This window comes from Ochotona princeps, chromosome 19 (assembly GCF_030435755.1).
Source record: "Ochotona princeps isolate mOchPri1 chromosome 19, mOchPri1.hap1, whole genome shotgun sequence".
In the NCBI taxonomy this organism is placed as follows: domain Eukaryota; kingdom Metazoa; phylum Chordata; class Mammalia; order Lagomorpha; family Ochotonidae; genus Ochotona; species Ochotona princeps.
In genome coordinates this window covers 35,466,226-35,488,685 of record NC_080850.1, presented here as the reverse complement: position 1 = coordinate 35,488,685, position 22,460 = coordinate 35,466,226, and the positions used below count along the sequence as shown (strand labels likewise).

General features: G+C 40.9%; 1 protein-coding gene across 6 annotated transcripts in view; it reads right to left on the bottom strand.

The window, feature by feature from the left end:
- CDKL3 (cyclin dependent kinase like 3) overlaps window positions 1-22,460 on the bottom strand; it is a 40,310-nt gene that overhangs the window by 2,421 nt on the left and 15,429 nt on the right. For 3 of the 6 annotated variants that reach the window (XM_036497078.2, XM_058677211.1, XM_058677210.1), the window contains exons 5-12: window positions 16,933-17,045; window positions 13,683-13,822; window positions 10,659-10,747; window positions 9,997-10,150; window positions 9,562-9,890; window positions 5,867-5,960; window positions 3,144-3,297; window positions 1,615-1,707 (exon numbers count right to left, since the gene is read on the bottom strand). In XM_036497078.2, coding sequence (XP_036352971.2) covers window positions 1,615-1,707; window positions 3,144-3,297; window positions 5,867-5,960; window positions 9,562-9,890; window positions 9,997-10,150; window positions 10,659-10,747; window positions 13,683-13,822; window positions 16,933-17,045 — 1,166 coding nt within the window. Of the gene's footprint in view, window positions 1-1,614; window positions 1,815-3,143; window positions 3,298-5,866; window positions 5,961-9,557; window positions 9,891-9,996; window positions 10,151-10,658; window positions 10,748-13,682; window positions 13,823-16,932; window positions 17,046-22,460 lie in introns of those variants that run through there. The other 3 variants (XM_058677213.1, XR_004996590.2, XM_058677214.1) reach the window with 3 other exon arrangements.

Below are 22,460 nucleotides of genomic sequence, written 5' to 3'. Positions count from 1 at the left end.
ACTTGAAAGGCAAAATCACGCAACAGAGACAGAGACCCAGACACAGTAAGTCATCTTCCTGGTCACTACAGCCAGGGTTGAGCAGGAGCCAAGAAGTCCATCTGGGACTCACGCATGAGTGGTAGGGGCCTGAGCATTCCATTCCAGCCATCACTGGCTGCCTCTCAGGATACCCTAGCAGGAAGCTGAACTGGAAGCAGAGAAATGGGACTCAAATGGGCACTCTGATACAGGGCACAGTGTCTCAGAGCATGCCCTGACACTAATTTAACAAAAATGTTTGTCCTTCCCTTACATGGTATTTCAGTCACTTGACAAAACTGCTTTTAAAGGACAAATCAACCATGTAACCAACACTGGGGACCTCTGGTTTTGTCTAATAATCTTTCATTTCAAGGTCATTTTTCTTTAAAGTTCATCTTTTCAGGAGGTCCAGTCATAGGAGAATTGTTTACTGATTGATTTTAAAGTGACAGAACAATCTTAGGAGCTTGGTTTTCTTGTATTAGAATATAATTTCAGTTCCTGGGAGCTCTCACAGGTCAGCAGGAGGAGCACACGCAATATAGGACCATTCTGTCAGGAACTCTAATCCACCCAGTCATTCAAATTACATGTACATGAGTAAGTCACCTAAAGGTCAACATTTAAAGCCACCTTACAACTTTATGAACTCAAACATAACCACTAACAGCTGCCTTGTTGTACAGTATTTATTTTCTGTAAAGTGAACTGTGGAGTTAACAAGTTCTAGACCAATATGCATACACAGCCCTAATGTCACTATGAGAATACACCTAACACTGTCTGATAACTCACTCCAATGCTTCAGAGACTGGTTTTATTTAAAATGTCTTCTTAAATAGCTTCACATTAGGTTTTTATAGATTTTTAACTTACTGACATTTCCTTAGTAAATATGCATAATTTTGTTATTTACAACATCTAATTCATTTGACTTTTAAAAAGAGATAATGCAGTTCCTAAATCACACACAGAGAAGAGCTCATGGGTGTGGACAAAAGAGCCATCTACAGCACGTTTTAATTCAGGCAGTGCTCTGCAGTCACCTTCCCTTTTAAAAGCATTTTAAGAGAGTGTCAATTTGGATACTGAACACTACAAGACTTTCAGGCAAAATTCAGAATCTTTGTGGTGGGCAGGATCTGGGGATATTTCAGCAAGATTACTGACATGTAGTGGTGACAACAGAGAGACGGCAGGGATACAGGAGGAAACGGAGAGAGAACAAGGAAGGAGAATGCTACAAGTTCCAATGTGCTGCTGGGGAGGTCAATCATACCACACCACGTTTGTTCTCACCGGCAGGGTTTACCTGCCTGATGCTTGACAATACACATAGCAGAGATACTACTTCTCCTGGGGACATAGCTCAACATTCAAATAAGAGCTGGCACTCACTGCCCCAAGAAGTACTTCTAAAAAATGTTAATAACTGGTTATTTTTGAAGATACTGATATGTTTCCAGAGTCCAAGGATTGCAAATGTTCATGTTTTTATCAGTTTTTCAACAGTAACAACTAAATGTATACACTGAGAAAAACTCTAAGCAACATTTCTTAAAAACACTATGAAACAAAAGCAAGTGTTACCTCTTGTTTTTCCTGATTTTGGTCGATGTGAAGTTTGTATTTTAGACAAATCTGTTTTCTTTGAATCCTTCTTCAGCATTTTTATCTGTTTAACTTTTGCAAAATATATAAAATAATGATAATTTGTTATTCCTAGCTTGAAATTTTACTTTCAAGAATTTCAAAAGATTATGACGTCCACTGAAGTCACAATTATTCACCTGATAACGTCAAAGAAAGTCTATCAGTATTTAAAGGAGACATGTGAACAGACAAGTGGTGCAGCAGTAAGGGTGCTCCTTGGGCAGCCCTCATCAGCTTCACTCTTGAGCCCGGTTTTCTGTTCAAGTACCCCGTGGAAAGCAGCAGGTGACAGCCCAAGTCCTTGGCCGTCAGCCACCCACATGGGAGACCCACAGCAATGGCTCAATTGGCTAATCCTCCCCCTCAAGCACCAAGATACCACATGGGTACTGGTTCATGTCCTGCCTGCTCCACTTCCCATCCAGCTCCCTGCTTGTGGACTGGGAACGCAGCAGAGGAAGGCCTAAAGCCTTGGGACCCGGCACCCAACTGGGAGACCTGGAAGAGGCTCTGGTTCCTGGCTTTAGATCAGTTTAGTTCCAGCCACTGCAGCTACTTGGGGAGTAAACCCATGGATGAAAGATCTTTCTGTCTCTCCTTCTCTCTACAGATCTGCCTTTCCAATGAAAATAAATAAATCTTCAAAAAAAATATACTCTTGCTATTATATTAACTTTTCACAAGATGTCACTATTCTTCAAAGAAACATTTACTCAAGGCCATAAAATAACGTCACTTTAAGATAAACTGTAGAGTAATAAATCTTAAGCTCCTGAATCCTTGGGTGCCTGAAGCACAGCTAACATTCCTTCCCTTGGTTGTACAGCTGCTCCAGGAGGATTACAAAGGGAAGTGACTCCAGATAGGGTATGCAGCCAAAACCACCTTCCTCACTGTCCTCCTAACAACACTAAACAAATTAAAAACCTACCCTCTTAAGGCTGGCTTAAACCCCCTTCAAAATTATTTCCTCTAAATTCCACTCCCTGCTTGACAAGGGGAAGAAAACCTCATGCATTGAAAATCTTTCTCTCAGCACTTCACTATACTTTAGCTCCATTACACTTACAAGTTATTTTAAAATTATTTTTTAAAGATTTAGTTTACTTATTTGAAATTCAGAGTTACAGAGAGATGATATATGGATAGAGAAGAGAGATAACTTCCATCCCCAATGACTGCAATGGCAGGAGCTGGGCCAGGCTAAAGCCAGGAGCCAGGAGCCAGAAGCTTCATCTAGGTCTCATGTTGTTGCAGGGGCCCAAGTGCTTGGACCATCCTCTGCTGTTTTCCAGGGACATTAGCAGTGAAATGGATTGGAGATGGAGCAGCAAGGACTCAAACTGGTGCCCATGTGGAATACTTGTGCCTCATGTGGCGATTTGTTATGCCACAGCACCAGCCCCAAGATATACTGTAAATTTATATCATCCGGAGATTTGTAAAACTATGTAAAATATATGTACCTTCCATTCCTTTCATATCCTTAGACTGTACTGTGAAAGGCAATTCTGGGAAATGAAATTCCTTTCTGTCAGACCTGGAAAAATTCACCTTCCTTTTGTTTCCAATTGCCATCTGGCCACTTTGACCCTTAAATACATTCTTCTCTATTTGGCTCTAAATAAACAAACAGACAAGAGTTAGTTTGAAGAAACATGTGCGTGACTATCTGTAGAAGACTAACTCCACAACTGCCTACCATTTGGATAACAGAAGATAGCTATAAAATTTATTTTAATAAAAAATAAAATAGAAAGCTATAATCTTAACTTTGAAATAATAAAAAAGCTTATTTGCTTGAAAGTCTTACAGAGAGAGCAAGTAAGAGAGCAAACAGACAGAACTCTCCCATCTGTTAATTTCCTCCTCAAATACCCATAAAAGTCACAGGTATGCCAGATTGAAGCCGGGGAGCCAGGATCTCAATTCTGGTCTCCTTTGTGGGGTGCAGGGACCCAAATCCTTGAGGTATTACCCCTGCCTTACAGGATGTATAGTAGCAGTAAGCTGGAATCAGGAACAAAGTCAAGTCCAGGCATTCAGTTTTGGGAATCAGGTATCCAAAGTGGTATCACAAAGGCTAGGACAAACATCTGTCCCTTAGCTTTTAATCTTCGCTACATTTACTACACCCTGAACCAAATGTTTCAGTTAATTTTACTAGCAACTTATTTTTCTATTATAGAATGACATGTTTTACAGTCATTGAGAAAAAAAAACACAAAACCAATAACAACATCCTATTTGTGTACCCAGCATCTGTAAAATCTTTGGTATTATCTATTTTTGCTCTCTTCACAACAGGACATAAAAATATTTCATAGTCAATGAGTACTTCCACAATGTAATGTATGGTGTCCCATTGTAAGGCTATGACTAATGTTCTTTCTCACACACACACACACACACACACACACACACATATACACACACACACACACACATATACACACACACTTAGATTTATGTATTTGAATGGCAGTGTGACATAGGGAGAGGGAGAGACAAAGAAAGATCTGCCATATGCTGGCTTACTCCCCCAAATGACTAGAACAGCCAGGAATGGGCCAGGACAAAGCCAGAAGTGAGGAACTCCATCTGGGTCTACCACATGGATGGCAGGTGTCCAAGCACTTGGGCCATCTTCTGCTGCTTTCCCAGGGAGTGTATCAGCAGGGAGCCAGACCGGAAGTAGAATAAATTGGGACTCAAACCAGTGCTCCAAAAGGTGGCTGTTAGCTGTGCCACAATGCCAGTCTTACCTTAACTTTCTTACTCAATCACTTGTTCTTAGATAGGTTTTTACTGTTTTTAATTAAAAATATTTTTTTTGAAGAGCAGAGAGATAGGAGATAGGGAACAAGCCAAGTTGAGAGGTAGACACTCAATATAGATTTTCCACATGGGCGGGAAATAAGGACCCAAGAATCTGAAGCCTCCCAAGAACCATGTTACCTCCCAGTGTATTTATTAGTAGGATACTGGAATCTAGAGTAGAGCTGGAACTTGAACCCAGGCAGTATAATACGAGATGTTGTTGACCCAACCAATACCAAACATTTAACTACCACACCAGATGCCTTCAATATTCCACTATAAATAACACATTCAATGTGAAATAAAACTATTTTCCTTTGTTAGAAAAAGAAAGAAAGAAAGAAAATAGGGAAATAAAGCAACACTGATTATTATTTTTTTCTCTGCTGAAAAATTAAGTTGTGTTTCTTTGGCAAGTGCTTTTGATCAATCTACTAAGAAAAACATTTTTTGGAAGTAGAAATCCATACGTTCTTATGTCTTGAAAAGATCTTTTTATTTATGTATGTATATATGTATGTATGTATTTGAAAGCCAGTAAGACAGAGAGATAAAATTCTTCCATCCACCGGTTCCTTCTCCAAATCCTGCAACAGCCAGGGGTGGACCAAGGCCAAAGTCAGGAGATCCATCATAATTTTCAATGTAGGTAGCAAGAACCCAAACACTTGGTCCATCATCTATTGCCTCCTGAGCTCATGAGCAGAGCGCTGGATGAGAAGCAGAGGAGCCAGGTCTCAAACTGACACTCATATGCAGGATACAGGTGTTCCACATGGCAGCTTCACGTGCTGTACAACCACCTGCCCCTCCTGTGAATTTTCAGAGTAGGAACCTTAAGAACAAGTCATACATTAAGTGCATGGATAAGGGATCAGCACCATGGCAAGATAGACTAAATCCCCACATGTGGTGCTGGCATCCGACATAGGCACTGGCCTGTGTCCTGGCTATTCCATTTCTCATCCAGCGCCCTGCTTACAGCCTGGGAAAGCAGTGGTAGACGGTCCTAGGCCTTGGGACCCTGCACCCACGTGGGAGATACACAGCAAGCTCGTAGTTCCTGGTTTCAGATCAGCTCAGCTCTTGCTGTTGTGGATATGTGGGGAGTAAACCAGAGGATAGAAGATCTCTGTCTCTTCATTTCTCCTTCTCTTTGTAACTCGTTCAAATAAAAATAAATCTTTTTAAAAGTGCATAAATAAGAAAACATAAATTTACTAAAACTGTGAAAGCTCTAAGGAAATGATAGCTTATCTGTAAATCAAACAAACAAAATTTAAAGCAAAATTTTTAAAGTGTTAGAGCCCCCAAAGGTTGAAAAAAGAGAAAGGGAGGCCCCCTTGGAACAACTAGCTTCTTGCCTTACTTGCACAGGACCTCCATCCTCCTGCCTGTTGTCAGACACAGCTTGTCCAACATACTGTAAGGAAGTGCGTCTCCTTTTTGCTCTTTCAGCTAACCTGTTATTCAAAAATGAATGAGAAATTATCAGAACTCCCCCACAGTGCCTTTGTTTTATCTGCAATAACAAGTAAGTTACAGCATGAAAACTTACTGTTTGAACAGTGAGCACCAAAATGCAAAGTTCAGCCCTCAAGTGCTCCAAGGGGGCAAAATAGGCCCATAGGGAGAGAAGTATCACCCGGCTAACATAGTGGTGACAGTCCTCTGATGGAATCACTCCTGCTGCAAAACTGGTTCCCTTATGCATTTTCTGAAGCTGGATCTCCTAAGCACTGGGTTTCCCAGTTTAGGAGCTTGCTGTTCAAGATCCACTTACCACAATTACTGGTATCAGCATGACTGCATGGTGCAGCGTGCTCTACCTCTGGACTGACAAAGATCAGGACACTGGCCCACCTCTGCAGCCCAAACCTGACTGCTGGAATCTGCTTGGGCTAGTGAACGCAGTTTCCTCACCTAGATTCACAGTTGTCTCTACACTGAGCCTTGATCCAAATTCCTTGCTAGACAAATCCTCATCAGACGTCACACCGCTTATGATTACGTGGACTCATATTAAGTGCACTGCTTTTCAAACTCTTTCAGAGGCTAAATGCAAAACTGGTTCAATAGAATATTTGAACTTGACAAGCCACTTAACTATAAAGAAAAAAATTGTTTTATATCCTTTCTCCATTAAGAGAATTTGCTACAAAACAAAAATAAAGTTCACTTTATTGTACCAAATGCTATGGTTTTGATATGTTTCTTTCCAAAAGGTTGGTGTGCTAGAATCTTGGTCTCTACTAATGACAATGTTGAGAGGTGGCAAAAGTTAGAAGGGTTGGGGACTTAGGGGAGGTGATTTGGTCTTTAAGGACAACTCACAGTGGTGGGTGGGGAGGGAGGTAAAGGACCCCAGCATGGCTCAGTAGCTAATCCTCCACTTAAAGTACCAACATTCCATATGGATGCCTGTTCATGTCCCAGATGTTCCACTTCCCATCCAGCTCTCTGGTTAAAGACTATAAAAGCAGTTGATGGCAGCACAAAGCCTCGGGACCCTGCACCAACACAGGAGAACTGGAAGGAATGCCTGGCTATTAGCTTCAGATCAGCTCAGTTCCAGCTGTTACTACATTTGGGGAGTGGACCAGTGGATGGAAGCTCTTTCTCTTTTTTCTTCTCTCTGTCAATCTGCCTTTCCAATAAAAATATAAAAATCTTAAAAACAGACAGACAAGCAAAAAAAACTCACGTTTTTCTCTTGGGAATGTGTTTTCACTCTCTTAAGAAATACTAAGAGGGGGCCAGCATTCTGTGGTAGTGTGTGGACGCCCTAAATGCTCCACTTTACATCCATCTCTCCACTAATGCATGAGAAAACAGTGGATGACGGCTTGGGTACTTGAGCCCCTGTGGAAAATCTGGATAGAATTTCTGGCTCCTGACCCAGCTCCAGCTATTGTGATCTTTCTGTCTCTACCTCTTTGTGTCACTCTTTCAAATAAATAAATACAAACTTCCAAGAAAATTACCAAGAAAGAAAGTTGTCATAAGTGAGCCTGGCACTGCCCTGGATCCATGCTTCCTTACTAGCATGTACCAACTTAGCATAAAACTGGTTCCCTATTTGCGTCTCTGGCATGCTGTGAGGCAGCAAGAGGCCCTTCACACAACCGCTGTGCTGCTGGACTCTCCAGTCAGAGTCAGACAAATCACTTCTCATCAATGTCTCCTCCCTCCCCGCCTTTTTAAAATATTTATTTATTAGGTCCTGTGGCAATGGCTCAATTAGTTAATCCTCCCCCTTCAAGCATCCGGGTCCCATATGAGTACTGGTTTGTATCCCAGCTGCTCCACCTCCAGCTCCCTGTTGTGGCTTGTGAAAGCAACAGAGGATGGCGGAAAGCCTTGCCTCAAAGCCTCAGGACCCTGCACCAACACAGGGGAACTGGAAGGAACTCCAGGCTTCAGATCAGCTCAGTTCCAGCTGTTGCTGTCATTTTGGGAATGGACCAGCAGATGGAAGATCTTTCTATCTCTCTGTCTCTCCATAAATCTGTCTTTCCAAAAAAAATCAATAAGTCTTTGAGAGAGAGAGGGAGAAGGCTGGCTATAAGAGCTGAGCTGTGCATAGCCTCTCTCTGCTTGCTCGCTCACTGTGTTGTGACCTTTCCTCTGCACATGGGCAGCCATTACCACCCTCCATCAGATGGCAGACTACAGGAGTAAACCACCCTCCTGCCCAAAAAGCCTCTCTCAGATATTTTAGTTAAGGTAATAAAAAGGTGACTCAAGGATATATATATAAATCACATTCATAGTGTCTGTAAACTAAACTTGAAAAAGGTATGTTTTATTTATGTAACAGATCATTTGCTGAAGACTTCTTTTGAATGTTGTAAAAGAAATTAACCTTTCTTAGCAATACTGATGTTTAATTTTTCACTAATAGTATCTTTTTGAAACAACTTTTTTTAAAACTCTCTTAGAAAAGTGTCATTCTTTTTAAAGAGAAACACAATGATGTGACCTAAGTTTTTGCCCATGCCCTGGAGATTCATTCTGTTTTGTGTTTCTATAACAAAAAACTGAGGCTGAATACTTTAAAAAGAAAAGAGGGCCCGGCGTAATAGCGTTGCGGTTAAAGTCCTCACCTTGAACACGCTGGGATCCCATATGGGCACCAGTTCTAATCCTGGCAGCCCTGCTTCTCATCCAGCTCCTTGCCTGTGGCTTGGGAAAGCAGTTGAGGACGGCCCAAAGCCTTGGGACCCTGCACCCACGTGGGAGACCTGGAAGAGACTCCTGGCTTCTGGCTTTAGATTGGCTCAGCTCCAACCGTTGTGGCTGCTTGGGGAGTGAACCATTGGAGGGATGATCTTCCTCTCTGTCTCTCCTCCTCTCTGTATATCTGCCTTTGCAGTAATTGAAAAAATCATTAAGAAAAAAAAAAAAGAAAAGATATTTGCCATTTGGGGGGTAAACCAACAGATGGAAGATCTCTCTTTTCTCTCTCTTTGCATCTCTCCATCTCTTCCTCTGTAATTCTGCTTTTCAAATAAATAAATCTTTTTTTTTTTTAAGAAAAAGATTTATTGGGAACACAGATTTTACAGAGAGGAGAGACAGAGGGCTCACTCCCCAACTGACTGCAGCAGCTGGAGCTGGGTCAACCCAAAATCAGGAGCTAGGAGCTTCTTCCAGGTCTCCCATATGGGTTTAGGGTCCCAAGACCTCGGGCTATCCTCTAGTACTTTTCCAAGCCACAAGCAGGGAGCTGGATGGGAAGTGGAACAACCAGGGCATGAATCCATATGAGATCCTGGTACTTGGAGATAAAAGATTAGCAAGTAGAGCCATTGTTCCGGCCCCCAAGGAACCACCTTCTAAGACATACCTCAATGACCCAAACGGCCTACTTCCTAGATGGCATAATTAGATCAAGTTTTCAATGAGTCATTACCATTAATTCACTAACTATTAACACAGGACTATAGAGCCCAGGCCCCCATATACACGAACCTTTGGGGGACACCCAAACTATTGTCCAAATCATAACAATCATTATGAGGAATACCACATGGCTTAGGTCTGTGCTCTGTTAAATCTCACCTTGAACTGGGGTGGGAGAAATTAGAATTGAGAGTTGTAGTCATCAAATTACTGGAAGTTAGGTTGATGGGTGGCATTGTCATACAGCTTCCAGAAGGCAGATCGTCTCTCATGATATTAGAATTGGTGCTCGGATTGACACAGCTTGGGGGTTCCATGACTGCAGGTCTGCTGTCTTCAGCCACAGCATGAGCACCTTCAAGTGCTTTCTGCTGACAACTTCCAACTTCATGCTCTGTCTTTTTTGGTTCTGAAAGATCTACTTTTCCTCCTTTAACTTTAATAACTCTGACTTTGACATCCTTGGGTTTTTTTTCTCTTTCCATTTCCTGGGATAGATACATTCAAAATCTTAGCCATTAGAAATTATTTTTGTCTTTACAAAGCTAACTATAATACAATTAAATGCAGAGATGTAAAAACAAAAATCCTTACCCTTTTCAAAACAGAACTACTTAGCAATGTATTGGTAAACATTGGTTTGCTTTCATCTTCTTTAAATTCATTTTCTTTATAGTATGTCTTTGGTTTTATGAATGAGTTGACTCTTGCCTCTTGTAGTAACTTAGCTTTCAGTTCTGGTATAAATCTAATAAAATAAGCAGTATCAACCAATATTCTTTATTTAGAGAGGCAGAAAATTGTAAGACAGCATAACATTTATCTATTAAAATTTGATTACTGGCATCTTTCAAAAATTTGACTTTGCAAATATATTATATAGAACTCCTACAGAAGAGACATAAATGAACTATATCCTTTGAGTCATTGGCCTAATAGGAATAAAGCTAAAAGTATTGCTTACTTAACATTACCGATGGTCTAAGATGACATTGAAATTTCAGTACATATAGAGCCAAGCACATTGTCAAGGATATTATAACAATGTAGTGAATATTAGTTACTACTTTTATTATCAGTTTTCATCTGTGATACCTATAAATCTACCATATTATCTAATTACTTAGTGCTTGATAAAAAAGCACAATTTTGCTAAATATTTATGCTATTCACATTAACCTAAGAAGCAATTCTCTTCCTAACAGAATTTCATAAAACAAAATGCTAAAAACATCACATTGATTCAAAATGCTTACTTTTCAATAAATCCATCTCTAGTAAAATATTCATGATGCAAAAGATCAGTAGATGATATCCTCTCAGCAGGATCAATTTGCAAGCAAGCCTGGAAAAATATTTTGAAATTAGTTTTATGATCAGTTAACTTTAAACAAAATTTTTTTTCATTCGTTTGACAAATTAAGAATCAGTTACTCAGAGCTAAAAAAAAGTTTCTCAAGTGATATTAGATTGTTAGAATTTCTGACACTAACTTTTGATCATTTATTCTTCTAAGAATTTACATTATTATTATAGCTAATGGTGCTATGACTCCAGCAAAAACAGAGGTCAATCTATGTTGGCTGGATTTGGTATTTTGATTGATTTATCAGTCTTATGAGGTCAAAAGTTCATGGATAATCATTTGTATTTTACAAATCTGTCATGGTTTGTGATTATTGAGACTAAAATACACAAGCCTTTCCTTAAAGATTTACTTATTTTTTAAAAAAAGGTTACTTATTTTTATTGGAAAGGCAGATACACAGAGGAGGAGACAGAGAGGAAGATCTTTCATCTGATTATTCACTCCCCAAGTGACCTCAATGGCTGGAGCTGCGCTGATCCAAAGCCAGGAGCCAAGAACTTCTTCCAGGTCTCCCATGCGGGTGCGGTGTCCCAAGGCTTTGGGTCGTTCTTGACTACTTTCCCAGGCCACAAGCAGGGAGCTGGATGGGAAGTGGAGCAGCTGGGATTAGAACTGGCGCCCATATGGGATCCCAGCACTTGCAAGGTGAGGACTTTAGCCACTACGCTACTATGCCAGGCCCTGTGTTATCTTCAGCCACTAGGCCCATGCCAGACCCGAAATTTACTTATTTAAGATTTATTATTTTTATTGGAAAGGCAGATTACATAGAGGAGAGACAGAAAGATCTTCCATTTGTTGATCCATTCCCCACATGGTCACAACAGTCAAAGCTGAGCTGATCTGAAGGTAGGAGCCAGGAGTTTCTTCCAGGTCTCCCATGCAGGTGCAGGGTCTCAAGCCTTTGGGTCATCCTCAACTGCTTTCCCAGTCCATAAGCAGGGAGCTGAACGAGAAGTGGAGCAGCTGGGACTTAAACCGACACCTCTATGGGATCCTAGCTCTTGCAGGGTAGAGGATTAGTCAATTGAGCCATTGTGTCGGGCCCAAGATTTACTTATTTTAAAGTCAGAGAGAAGGAGAGACAGGTCTTTCACCTGCTGGTTTCCTCCCCACATATCCTCAACAGCTAGATCTTAGCCAAAGCAAGGCCAGGAGCCAGGAACTCTGTCCTGGTTTCCAACATGGCTTGCAAGGAAGCCATGTACTTGGGCCAAGATCTGCTGCATTTCCACATGCATTTTTAGGAGGAAGCTGGGTTATAAGGATTAAAATTCTAGTTTGGGGGCAGCATTGTGGCTGCTTTGTAACACTCCTATGTGGGAGTTCTGATTCAAGTCTTGGCTGCTCTTTTAAAATGTTATCAAAAATGCTTTTTATCTAAAAAGAAGTGAGAATAATTAACATTTTTGGACAGTTACTCAGGACGCTGGGCTAAGCACATTTCCAACATTCATTCTCTCTCTCTCTCTCTTAATTGAATCATTTATTTGAAAATGAGAGTCACATGGAGAAATAGAATGGGAACTTCACTCCGCAGATGGCTACAAAGACCAGTGTTGAGCCAGGCAAAGCCAGGAGTCACAAGCCTTATCCAGGTCTCCCACATTGAGTTACTAAAGCCTGGGTACTTGAACCATCCTCTGCTACTTTTCCCAGGCACATTAGCAGGGAGCTGGATTGGAAGTGGAGCAGCCAGGACACCTACTGTTTGTTCACATGGGATGCTGGCATCACAGGCAGCATACTTCCTAGGACACAATGCCAGCCCCAGATATCACCTTACTAAATACTCTAGCCCCGAAGCTAAGTATGGTGCCATTTTGAAACCCAGTAAACTGAGCAACAGAGATTAATCCATTTGTCCAAAGCTACACATTAATTAGTGCCACATTCAAGTTTTCAATACAGTTGTTGTGATTCACAGTCCATTCTTTAAGTACTATAGTGACACTTATTCTGACATTTAGGGAACCACAATTATTTTCAAAGGCTTTACATTAGAAATAAATTACCTGTGGCACTGCAGTCCAGCAGGTAAGCTGCCATCTGCTGTGCTGCTATCTTGTACAGGTGCTTTTTCAAGTCTCAGCTGCTATACTCCTAATCCAGCTCCCTGCCAATATCCTGTGAAAGCAGCAGAGGATGGTCCAAGGTCTTAGGAACCTGCACCCACATGGGAGATCTGGAGGAATCTCCTGACTTTGGATCAGCTCATCTCTAGCTATTGCAACCATTTGGGGAGTAAACCAGCACATGGAAGACATCTCTCTCTCCCTTCTCTGAAAACCTCTTTCCAATAAAAATAAATATATCTTTTTTTAAAAAAGGAATAAATTACCATAATTTTCCCTGTGAAAAGAAACTGGTTAGAGAAAAGAAGGAAAAGCTATTTTACTTTTCACAGTAAATACATTTTACATTTTGGATTCTGTATAAAATACGTTGATACACCGCCTTTAAATAAAAATCAAATTTTAAAATAACAACAAAAAAAAGACTAGATGCTTTCAACAATTCAAGGTAAATTTTGGAACTGATTTGTCTTCCAAAATTAACATTCCAGTTGCCAATGGCTTGTGGACGGCTTCGGATTCCACAATACAGAGAGTTCTAATCTAGCTGGAGAAGACAGTAAAAGCTGAGGATAAACACAGTAAGTGCTTTGAATTGTCAGTTCATCCCTAATGACTAGCAGGATTAGGATAAACTGAAAATAATAAATATATCTCAAGATGTTTCCATTTTAATAGTCTATAAATTTTAATTTATCTGCATTACAGGTATAACTTTCAACAGATAATAATATTACTTTAGGAACTCTTACAGAATTTCATTAAAGTAATATTTTGAAATAATATTGTAATTTATGCAAACTTCTCACATGTAAGTTCTTAATTCCTTAACATACATGAACTATATCTGCCAGCAATCCATTAAGTTTTGGGTATTTTTTCCTTGCATTCTTTGGGTGTTGAACTTGAGGAAGGACTACTCCAGCAAAAATAGGATTCTTAGAAAAGATACTCTGCAAATGAGGTGTCAAATTGCCTGAAAAGAGAATACATACAACAACAACAACAAAACATTGTAGTTAGTCTGCAATCAAAATAATCAAACTGCTATGTAGACAGACTTGAAGGTGCCAAGAAGTGGGACTAGAGATGGCTTTTAGCCTATAGTTAAGCCCTGGCAAAGACACGGACGTCTCACTCTAGAGGCTGAATCTGAAGCCCGTGTGTAGCTCCTGACCCCAGCTTCCTGCTGGTACAGACCCTGGCAGGCAGAGGTGATAGCTCATTTAGTTAGAAACCTGCTACCCATGTCATAAACCTGGACTGAGTTTCTGACCTCCAATTTCAGCCTCAGTCAGGGACCCTTACATTTGGGAAGTGGATAAGTGGATCAGAGCTCTTTCTTTCTCTGCCTTCTGCCTGAGAAGAAATATCTAAAATATAAAACAATTAGCTAACTAGCACCTAGAAAAGCAGCAGAAGATATCCCAAGAACTCGTGCCTCTGAAACGTACTGCAAGACCCAGATGAAGCTCCTGGGTCCTGGCTTTAGTTTGGCAAGGTCCGGATTGTTGCAGCCATCTGGTGTGTCTGAAATCTCTCCCCAACCCCATTACTCTTTCAAATAAAATAAATTAATCCTAACAAATAAATAAAAATGAAATAAAGAATCACAGCTACAGTGTGTGGCCAGTGTTAAAAAGGTGAACAATAATCTGAATATTAAAAATACACATAAAAACTGTTCTCCAGTAATCTGTTGACAGCACACAGGCAGTAGAATATCCTAAAGAACCAAGTTTGTTTTCTGTTTCCAAACTGTAAGACATGTAATGCTATCAGGAAGCACAGATTTTAATTTTTAGATATTTACTTATTGGTATTTAAATGGTGTTAAATACAAAGTTCTCATCAGCAAAAAGAGTGTGAATGAAGCCTTATTCAAAATAGCTAAAATATTTAAATTCTTTAGAATTTAAAATATTGCTTGGGCCAGCATTATAGAACAGCAGGTTAAACCACTGATTCCAACTCTAGCATGCCATATCGGAGTCCCTGTTTGAGTCCCAGCTGCTCTGCTAAGGCACCTACCTCGGAAAGGAAAGCGTAAGACGACCCAAGTACTTGGATCCCTGCCACCCACATGGGAAATCAAGGAGAATTCCAGACTTTCAGCTTCAGCCTGACCCACTCCCTATCAGTGCAGCCATTTAGAAAAGGAACCAGAGGATGGAAAATGTGTGTGTGTGTGTGTGTGTGTGAGAGAGAGACTCTGCCTTTCAAATAACATTTTCTTTAAAAAGAAATAAATATATTGCAAACAAGAAACAAGGACACATACTAGTAGCAGAATAGAAAAAACTATACGAAGGGGTGAAAAAACCATGTTTCAGGGGCCAGTGTTGTGGCACAGCCAAGTTAAGTCACCACCTGCAACACATCCCACATCAGGTATCAGTTGAGTTCTGGCTACTCTGTTTCTGATCCACCTTTCCACTCAACTGCCTGGGAAAGCAGCAGAAGATGCTCCAAGAATCTGGGCCCCTGCGACCATGCCAGAGACCCAGATGGAGTTTCTGACTTCCGGCTTTGGCCTGGCCCACCCCTGACTATGGCAGGCATTTGGGGAATGAACCAGCAGATGAAACACCTTTCTCCCTCCCTATGTCTCTTCCTCAATCTCTTGTTCTCTTAAATACCTATAAACAAATGTTAAAAAACGAAAGCAGAAACATGTTCCGTCATCAGTTTTGGCCTGTGACACTGAATAACTCCCCATTTGTGTGCCTGGGCTTCTCCAACTGTAAAATCACAGAACTAACCTCATTATCGCTGTCTCTTTTTAACAACACACAGCCAGAATTTGAAAACACACAAAAAGACTATGACACCTTAAAGAAAATAATTTTTATTTTCAATTTTATTTCAAAGGCAGAAAGACAGAGATCTTTCTTTTGTGGGTTAACTTTCTGAATGTTCCCAAAAGATTGGCCTTGGCTGGGCCAAAGTCACCAACTCAGAACTCCAGCTGGGTTTCTCACTAGTCATCATCTCTCAAGATACACATAAGTAGGAAACTGGGTGGCAAACAACACCAGGACTTGAACCACACACTGTGATAATGGGACATGGGCATCCCGACCAGCAAATGAATTACTATGCTACATGCCTGCACCAAGAGTGAGGCTGCATCTTAAATCAGCACTCATTTAGATTTTGCTATTTTTTATAATTGTTCACAATATTTTCCTTGTCATCTAATAGATATACGATCCTGAGCAGTTTCCCAGGCACACACAGGGTATCTCAAAATCCTCACTCATAAATACTAAAAAAAAAAATAACATCATGTGCAAGGCTAATCATTAGAATGCTTAGCAGTCAAAGTAGATCATGAAATAAACATTAAATTTATTACTTTTAAAAAGGTTTCTTTGAAAGGCAGAGTGATAGGGGTTTGGCAGTAGATTTCCTCCATCTACTACTTCACTCTCTAGCAGCCTGCCCGAGCCAGGCTGAAGCCAGGTGCTAGGAGCTCCGTCCTGGTCTCTCTCATGGGTGGCAGGGCCAAGCACTGGCCATGATGCGCTGCCTGCTAGATGCATCAGTTAGAACATGGATTGGAAGCACAGCAGCTGAGACTTCAACTGGCATTTCAAGTGGTAGCTAAGTATGTGGCACCATAATGCCAACAAATCAAATATATTCTTGACTAAGCTATCTATTTGTCAACTGTGTTCTTTCAAAAAGAGGGTAGTTTGAGTAAATAACTGATATTTTACCTCCAAGTGCTTTAGTATTTTATTCAACTCTATGACTATTAAAAAGTTCTTGTTTAGAGGTTACCAGTGTCTATAGCAGCTTAACTTTTCAGATATCTTTTAGACAAACTGAATTATATTCCTACTGTACTAATTTTAGCATCAACCATTAACATATGGTTTAGTTATGTGCATCCCGCAAAGAAAATATTATTTGCATAAACAGAATTTTTCCCTTCTTTATCAGCCCAAGGCATCCATCTGTTGCCTTCTATCAAAAGAACATGCCTCCCTGTTTTTACACAGAAAAGCTGAATTAGAAACCACAAAAGAATTGGCCTGGCAATATTGTAGAGGAATAACAGTGTTTTGCACTAATACCTACCTACTTTTGAAACAATCTTATGAAGTAAATCCAAATCAGAGCTGCTGGGCAGATGGGGATTCCCAGTGGCCATCTCAATAATCATACACCCCAAAGCCCATATATCCACAGGTCTGAAACACAGCAGAAGAATCTAAATCATTTTGCACAAAAAACATCAAGGGCAAAAGGATAAAAATATTTAAGTGGTATAATCATAAAGTTTCACTGTAGACTCTTAGGGCAACTTTAGGTTGTACATTAAATATGGTCAATTTATACTAATTCTTTGGTTGGGGGTATCAATTTAGACCACTTCTTTGGTGGTGGTGGGGAATCGCCAAAAGCTATCAAAATTCACATTAGACAAATTTTGATTGTACAACCTTATTCCTAGTAAGTCTTCCTAAGATATATGTACAGGTACACATGAATATAAATTATATGAGAATTTCATTGCCAGACTGTTGACAGAGGTTGACTGGAAATAACCTAAATGCCAGCAAGAGAATGACTAATTAGATGTTCATTTAACTACACAATGAAATACGATTTAGCTGTTGAAATGTGAACATTTAGGTGTGTGTATAAGCACTGGAACAGACTGATCTCCAAAATAAGCTGGCAAGTTGAAAAAGCAAGATTCAGGGGGCTATTGCTGTGGTGCATCAAGTTGAGCAGCCATGGGCAATGCCTACATCCCATATGCATGCCTGTTTTAAGTCCTGGATGCTCCCTTCCAATCCAGCTCCCTAACAATGCACTTAGGAAAGCATCAGAAGATGGCTCAAATTCTTGGACCCCTGTATTCACATGGAGACTCAGATGAAGCTCTTGCCTCCTAGCTTGGCCCAGCCCAAAAGGCTGTACAACCACCAGGCAATGAATCAGGCAAATGGAAAAATCTCCCTTTCTCTCCTCTCTGTAAGTCTGATTCTCAAATAAACACACACACACACACACACACACACACACACACACACACACACAGAGCTGGCGCACTGGTATAGTAAGCTAATCCTTGGTCTGCCAGCACTGGCATCTTTGCATGTCAGTTTGAGTCCCAGCTACTTCACTTTCAATCCAGCTCCCTACTAATGTGCCAGGAACAGCAGCAAAAGATGACCCAAGTTCTTGGGACCCTGCACCCACGTGAAAGTCCCAGAAGAAGCTCCTGACTCTTGGCTTCAGACCAGCCTAGCTCCAGTCATTCTGGCCATTTGAGGACTGAATCAACAGACAGAAAATCTCTCTCACTCTGTCTCTCCTTTCCTCTGTAAATCTGCCTTTAAACAAAAATACATAAATCTTAAAAAACTATACATATAAAGAATAACTAAAACATAAAACAGTGAAAATATCAACTATCAATGAAAAGGCAGAGCTGACAGGAATTCTAACTCACTACTGATATGAATGCAAAGTTGTATAACCATTTTGGAGGACATTCTTGACAGCATCTTAAAAGCTAAACAGTTTGGGGCCACTGTGGTGCTTCATCAGGCTGATCTTACGACTGCAGCACTGGCATCCCACATGGGCAACGGTTTAAGTCCTGGCTGCTCCAATTCCCATTCAGTTCCCTATTTGTGGACTGGGAAGGTAGCACAGGAGGGCCCAAAGCCTAGGGTCCCTGCACCTACGTGGGAAACCCAGAAGAAATTCCCGGCTCCTGGGTTCAGACTGGCTCAGCTCTGGCTGTTGAGGCCATTTTGGGAGTGAACGAGCAAATGGAAGTTATACCTCTCTCTGTCTTTCCTTCTCTCTATAATCTGCTTTTCAAATAAAAATAAATCTTTAAAAAAGAGACTAAATACTCTAACCACATGAACCAGTGATTGTACTCGTTGGTATCCCAAATGAACTTTTTTAAAAAGTCCACACAAAAATTCATTCATAATAAAGAGTTTATTTTATTTGACATACAGAGTTACAGAGAGAGGAGGAGAGAGAAAGGGAAACAGACAAGTCTTCCATCCACCGGTTTACTTTTCAGATAGCTACAATGACCAGAGCTGAGTCAATCTGCAGTCAGGAGCCTGGAACCAGGAGCTTCCTCTAGGTTTACCACGTGGGTGCAAGGCCCAAGCACTTGAGTTATCTTCTGCTTTCTCAGGCCATAGGCAGAGAGCTAGATCAGAAGTGGAATGGCCAGGACTCAAATTGGCACCCATATGAGATGCTGGCACCACAGGCGGAGATTTAAGCCTTAGCAATGCCATGGCACTGGCCCCATCATTCATAATGTTTATTACAGCTTGTTTCCTAATTGCCAAAACTTAGAAGCAATCAAGATATCCTTCAATAAATGCATGGATAAACTATGGTACATACATACAGTAGAATATAATTTAGCAGTTAAAATTAAAAAAAAAAGAATCAGAGCCAGAATTTTGGAGCAGCATGTTAAGCTGCCACCTGAAATTCCAGCATCCCATATGAGGACCTGTTTCAGTCCTAGGTACACCACTTCCTAATCCAGCTCTCTGCTAATGGAAAGCAGTGGAAGGTGGAACAAGTACTTGAGTCCCTGCCACCCATGTGGGACACCAAGGTTCCCAGCTTTGACTTGGCCCAGACCCAGTCATTGTAGGCACGTGGGTAGACAACCAGATCTCTCTCTCTCTCTCTCCCTCTTACTCACTCTCTCCCCCTCTCTGTCACTTTGCCTTTTGAATAAACAAATCTTAAAGACAGAAAAAGTCATGTACTAAAAAAAAAAAAGGACTCAAGGTCGGTGTGCCCAGTCTCCTGCGTGAGGAACTGGCCCCGGCCCCAGCGCGCTGGTGAACAAATAAAGCCTTCTGCTTTTGCATCAAAAAAAAAAAAAAAAAAAAAAGTCATGTACTGTCACACTACAAAAACAAGCAAATATGTGGAGTCAAACCAGCTGTGTAATTCCAACTACATGACATTCTGGAAAAACCTTCAGTATAGTGACAATAAAAAGATCAGCGGTTGGGACCGGCAGGGTGGTACAACAGTGCTGGAGTCTCGTATGCACCTGATTGTGTATCGACTACTGCATAAACTTTCTATCTGCTACCTTCTATGGAAAGTAAAGGCATTAGATTCAAGCCTCAAATTTTAAAAAGCAGGTACCACAAGCTTAGGCATAACTTGCAGATATGAGAGGAGATAATAGCAGCACAGGGGAAATGCAGTTCCAGCTGACCTGCTCTTAGTGAACCAACAACTCTCACTTGCTCTCCTTGCATTCACTGCACAGAATGACCAGTGGAGGCACTGAGACCAATCCTGCTGGAGCAGGGTGGCACAGCCCAGCACAGACCAGGGTCTGGAACACAGTCCACACCTGATCCTAGCCAAAAGGCCATAAAATGACTGGAAAAGAGTCTGACAGTGATGAATCAGTACTACAGCCCAAGGAACAAGATTCCACACAGGCAAACACAGAACAGCCCCTGCCGGCAGCAGCAGTTGAAATCAAGAACTCGTCAGCACGGGGAAACAAGAGTCAGATGGGGGAAAAAAAAGCACAGAAGGCAATGGGCAAACTGGGGTGTCAAAGGTACACAGAACCCCTACATAGAAATCTAAGGATTTCCTCTTTGTCATCACAAACCCGCGCATCTTCAGGAGCTAAATGTCAGACATCTACATGGTTTTTGCAAAAGCCAAGATGAAGACGTACCTCAGTGAGCCCAGCTAGCAGGTTCTGAGAAATTTAAAGCTCAATGTGAAAGCATCCCAGACAGTCAAGAAACCACAGAGATTCAAACTGTATAAGAGGAAAGAGGAAGAGGTTGATAAAAGAAGAATGATTTGAAATTGAGGACACAGAACTGGTCACAGGCAAATGTGTTCAGAGTAAATTTAGTTTGAGCCCTGAGGAAAAAATAGAAATGATATTTTAAATGCTTTTAAGGAACTTGGCAATTTCACTACCTGAAAACTAGGACTTAAGTTATTTCAAAACGAGCAACTGCAGGCTAAGCCGTCACAGGCTAGCAACAACAGTGTGCCACAACAGGAGTGCCAGCTTGGCCTCCAGCTGCTATGCTTGCATCATGATCCCTGCTAAGGTGCCTGGAAGCACAGTGAATGATAGCTCTTGTACTTGGGCACTGCCACAAAGGTAACAGACCAGAATGGAGCTTCCAGCTGCAGATGGATCCAGCCCTGACAATAGGGGCCATCTGGGAGGTAAACCAGTTGATGGAAAATATTGTTTTCTTCCTTTCTCTCTCTTCCACCCCACTGCCCATCCCCATAAATTCACCTCTCAGGTAAATAAATAACAAGCTTTTTTAAAAAAGTAACTTTAATTGGTTAGAAATGCATGGTGTATTTTGACTTCTTTTTGGATAAAAGAAACACAAAACAGGGTCTAGAGAGATAATGCTCTGTACCCTGAGTCAAACTGCCATAATAAACTATTTGAAAATTCCAGCTGAACTATGATCCACACAATGGAAAAAAATCAGGTAGCCCAAATCCTGGAGTTGAAAAAAAGATGACTAAATAATGAGATGTTAAATTTAGCAGAAAAACATTTCAAAACAGATAACATAAATATATTTGTAGAACTAAAGGAATGCATGGCTTTCATGTGGGCATGGAGGTAAATGAAGACGTTTGCATTCTTCCTAGCAGGTAAGACTTCCGTTACAATGTTCATCTCCCACACTGTAGTGATTGGGTTGGGGGCTTGCCTCTGGTTCCTAAGTTTCCTGCTAAGGAGAGGTGGCAGTGCAGCCTTAGGCAGGTGGGGTCATGTATTGAAGCCAGGTCCTTGTCTAGGAGATGCATGGGCCCCATCAGAGGTGTGTTAAGTGCTTAGCTAAGTGCTTATTCCTACTCTCAACACTTCTACTCAGTATCATTACTGGTAGTGGTTGTGGTCTGGGCAATCAGACAGGAAAAGCAAATGAAAGACATTTAGGTAAGATGAGAAATGCAACTATTTCTATTCACATATAACATGAGCTTTTATACAAAAAACCATAAGGAATTCACCAAACAATTGTAAGAACAAAGATTTTTTTTTTTAGCCAGGTTACAGAATATAAGACAAATACAAAAAAATCAGTTTTATACACTTCGAAGTCATAACCTAAAACTTAAGGAAAAATCCTCCAATCATAATGGCATAAAAATACTTAGGAGAGCCTAGCACGATAGCCTAGGGCTAAAGTGCTTGCCTCGTACATGCCAGAATCCCAAATGGGCGTTGGTTCTAATCCCAGCAGCTATGCTTCCCATCCAACTCCCTGCTTGTGGCCTGGGAAAGCAGTCGAGGATGGCCCAAAGCCTTGGGTTCCCACTCCTGCATTGAGAGACCCGGATGAAGCTCCTGGCTTCGGATTAGCTCAGTTCCGGCCATTGCGGTCATTTGGGGGGTGAATCATCGGATGGACGATCTTCCTCTCAGTGTATCTGACTTTGCAATAAAAATAAATAAATTTTTAAAAAATATTTTTAAACAGATTTTCTTTTTAAAATATTTTATTTTTATTGGAAAGGGAGATTTACAGAGAAGGAGAAACAAAGAGGAAGATCTTCCATCGTTGGTTCACTACCCAAGT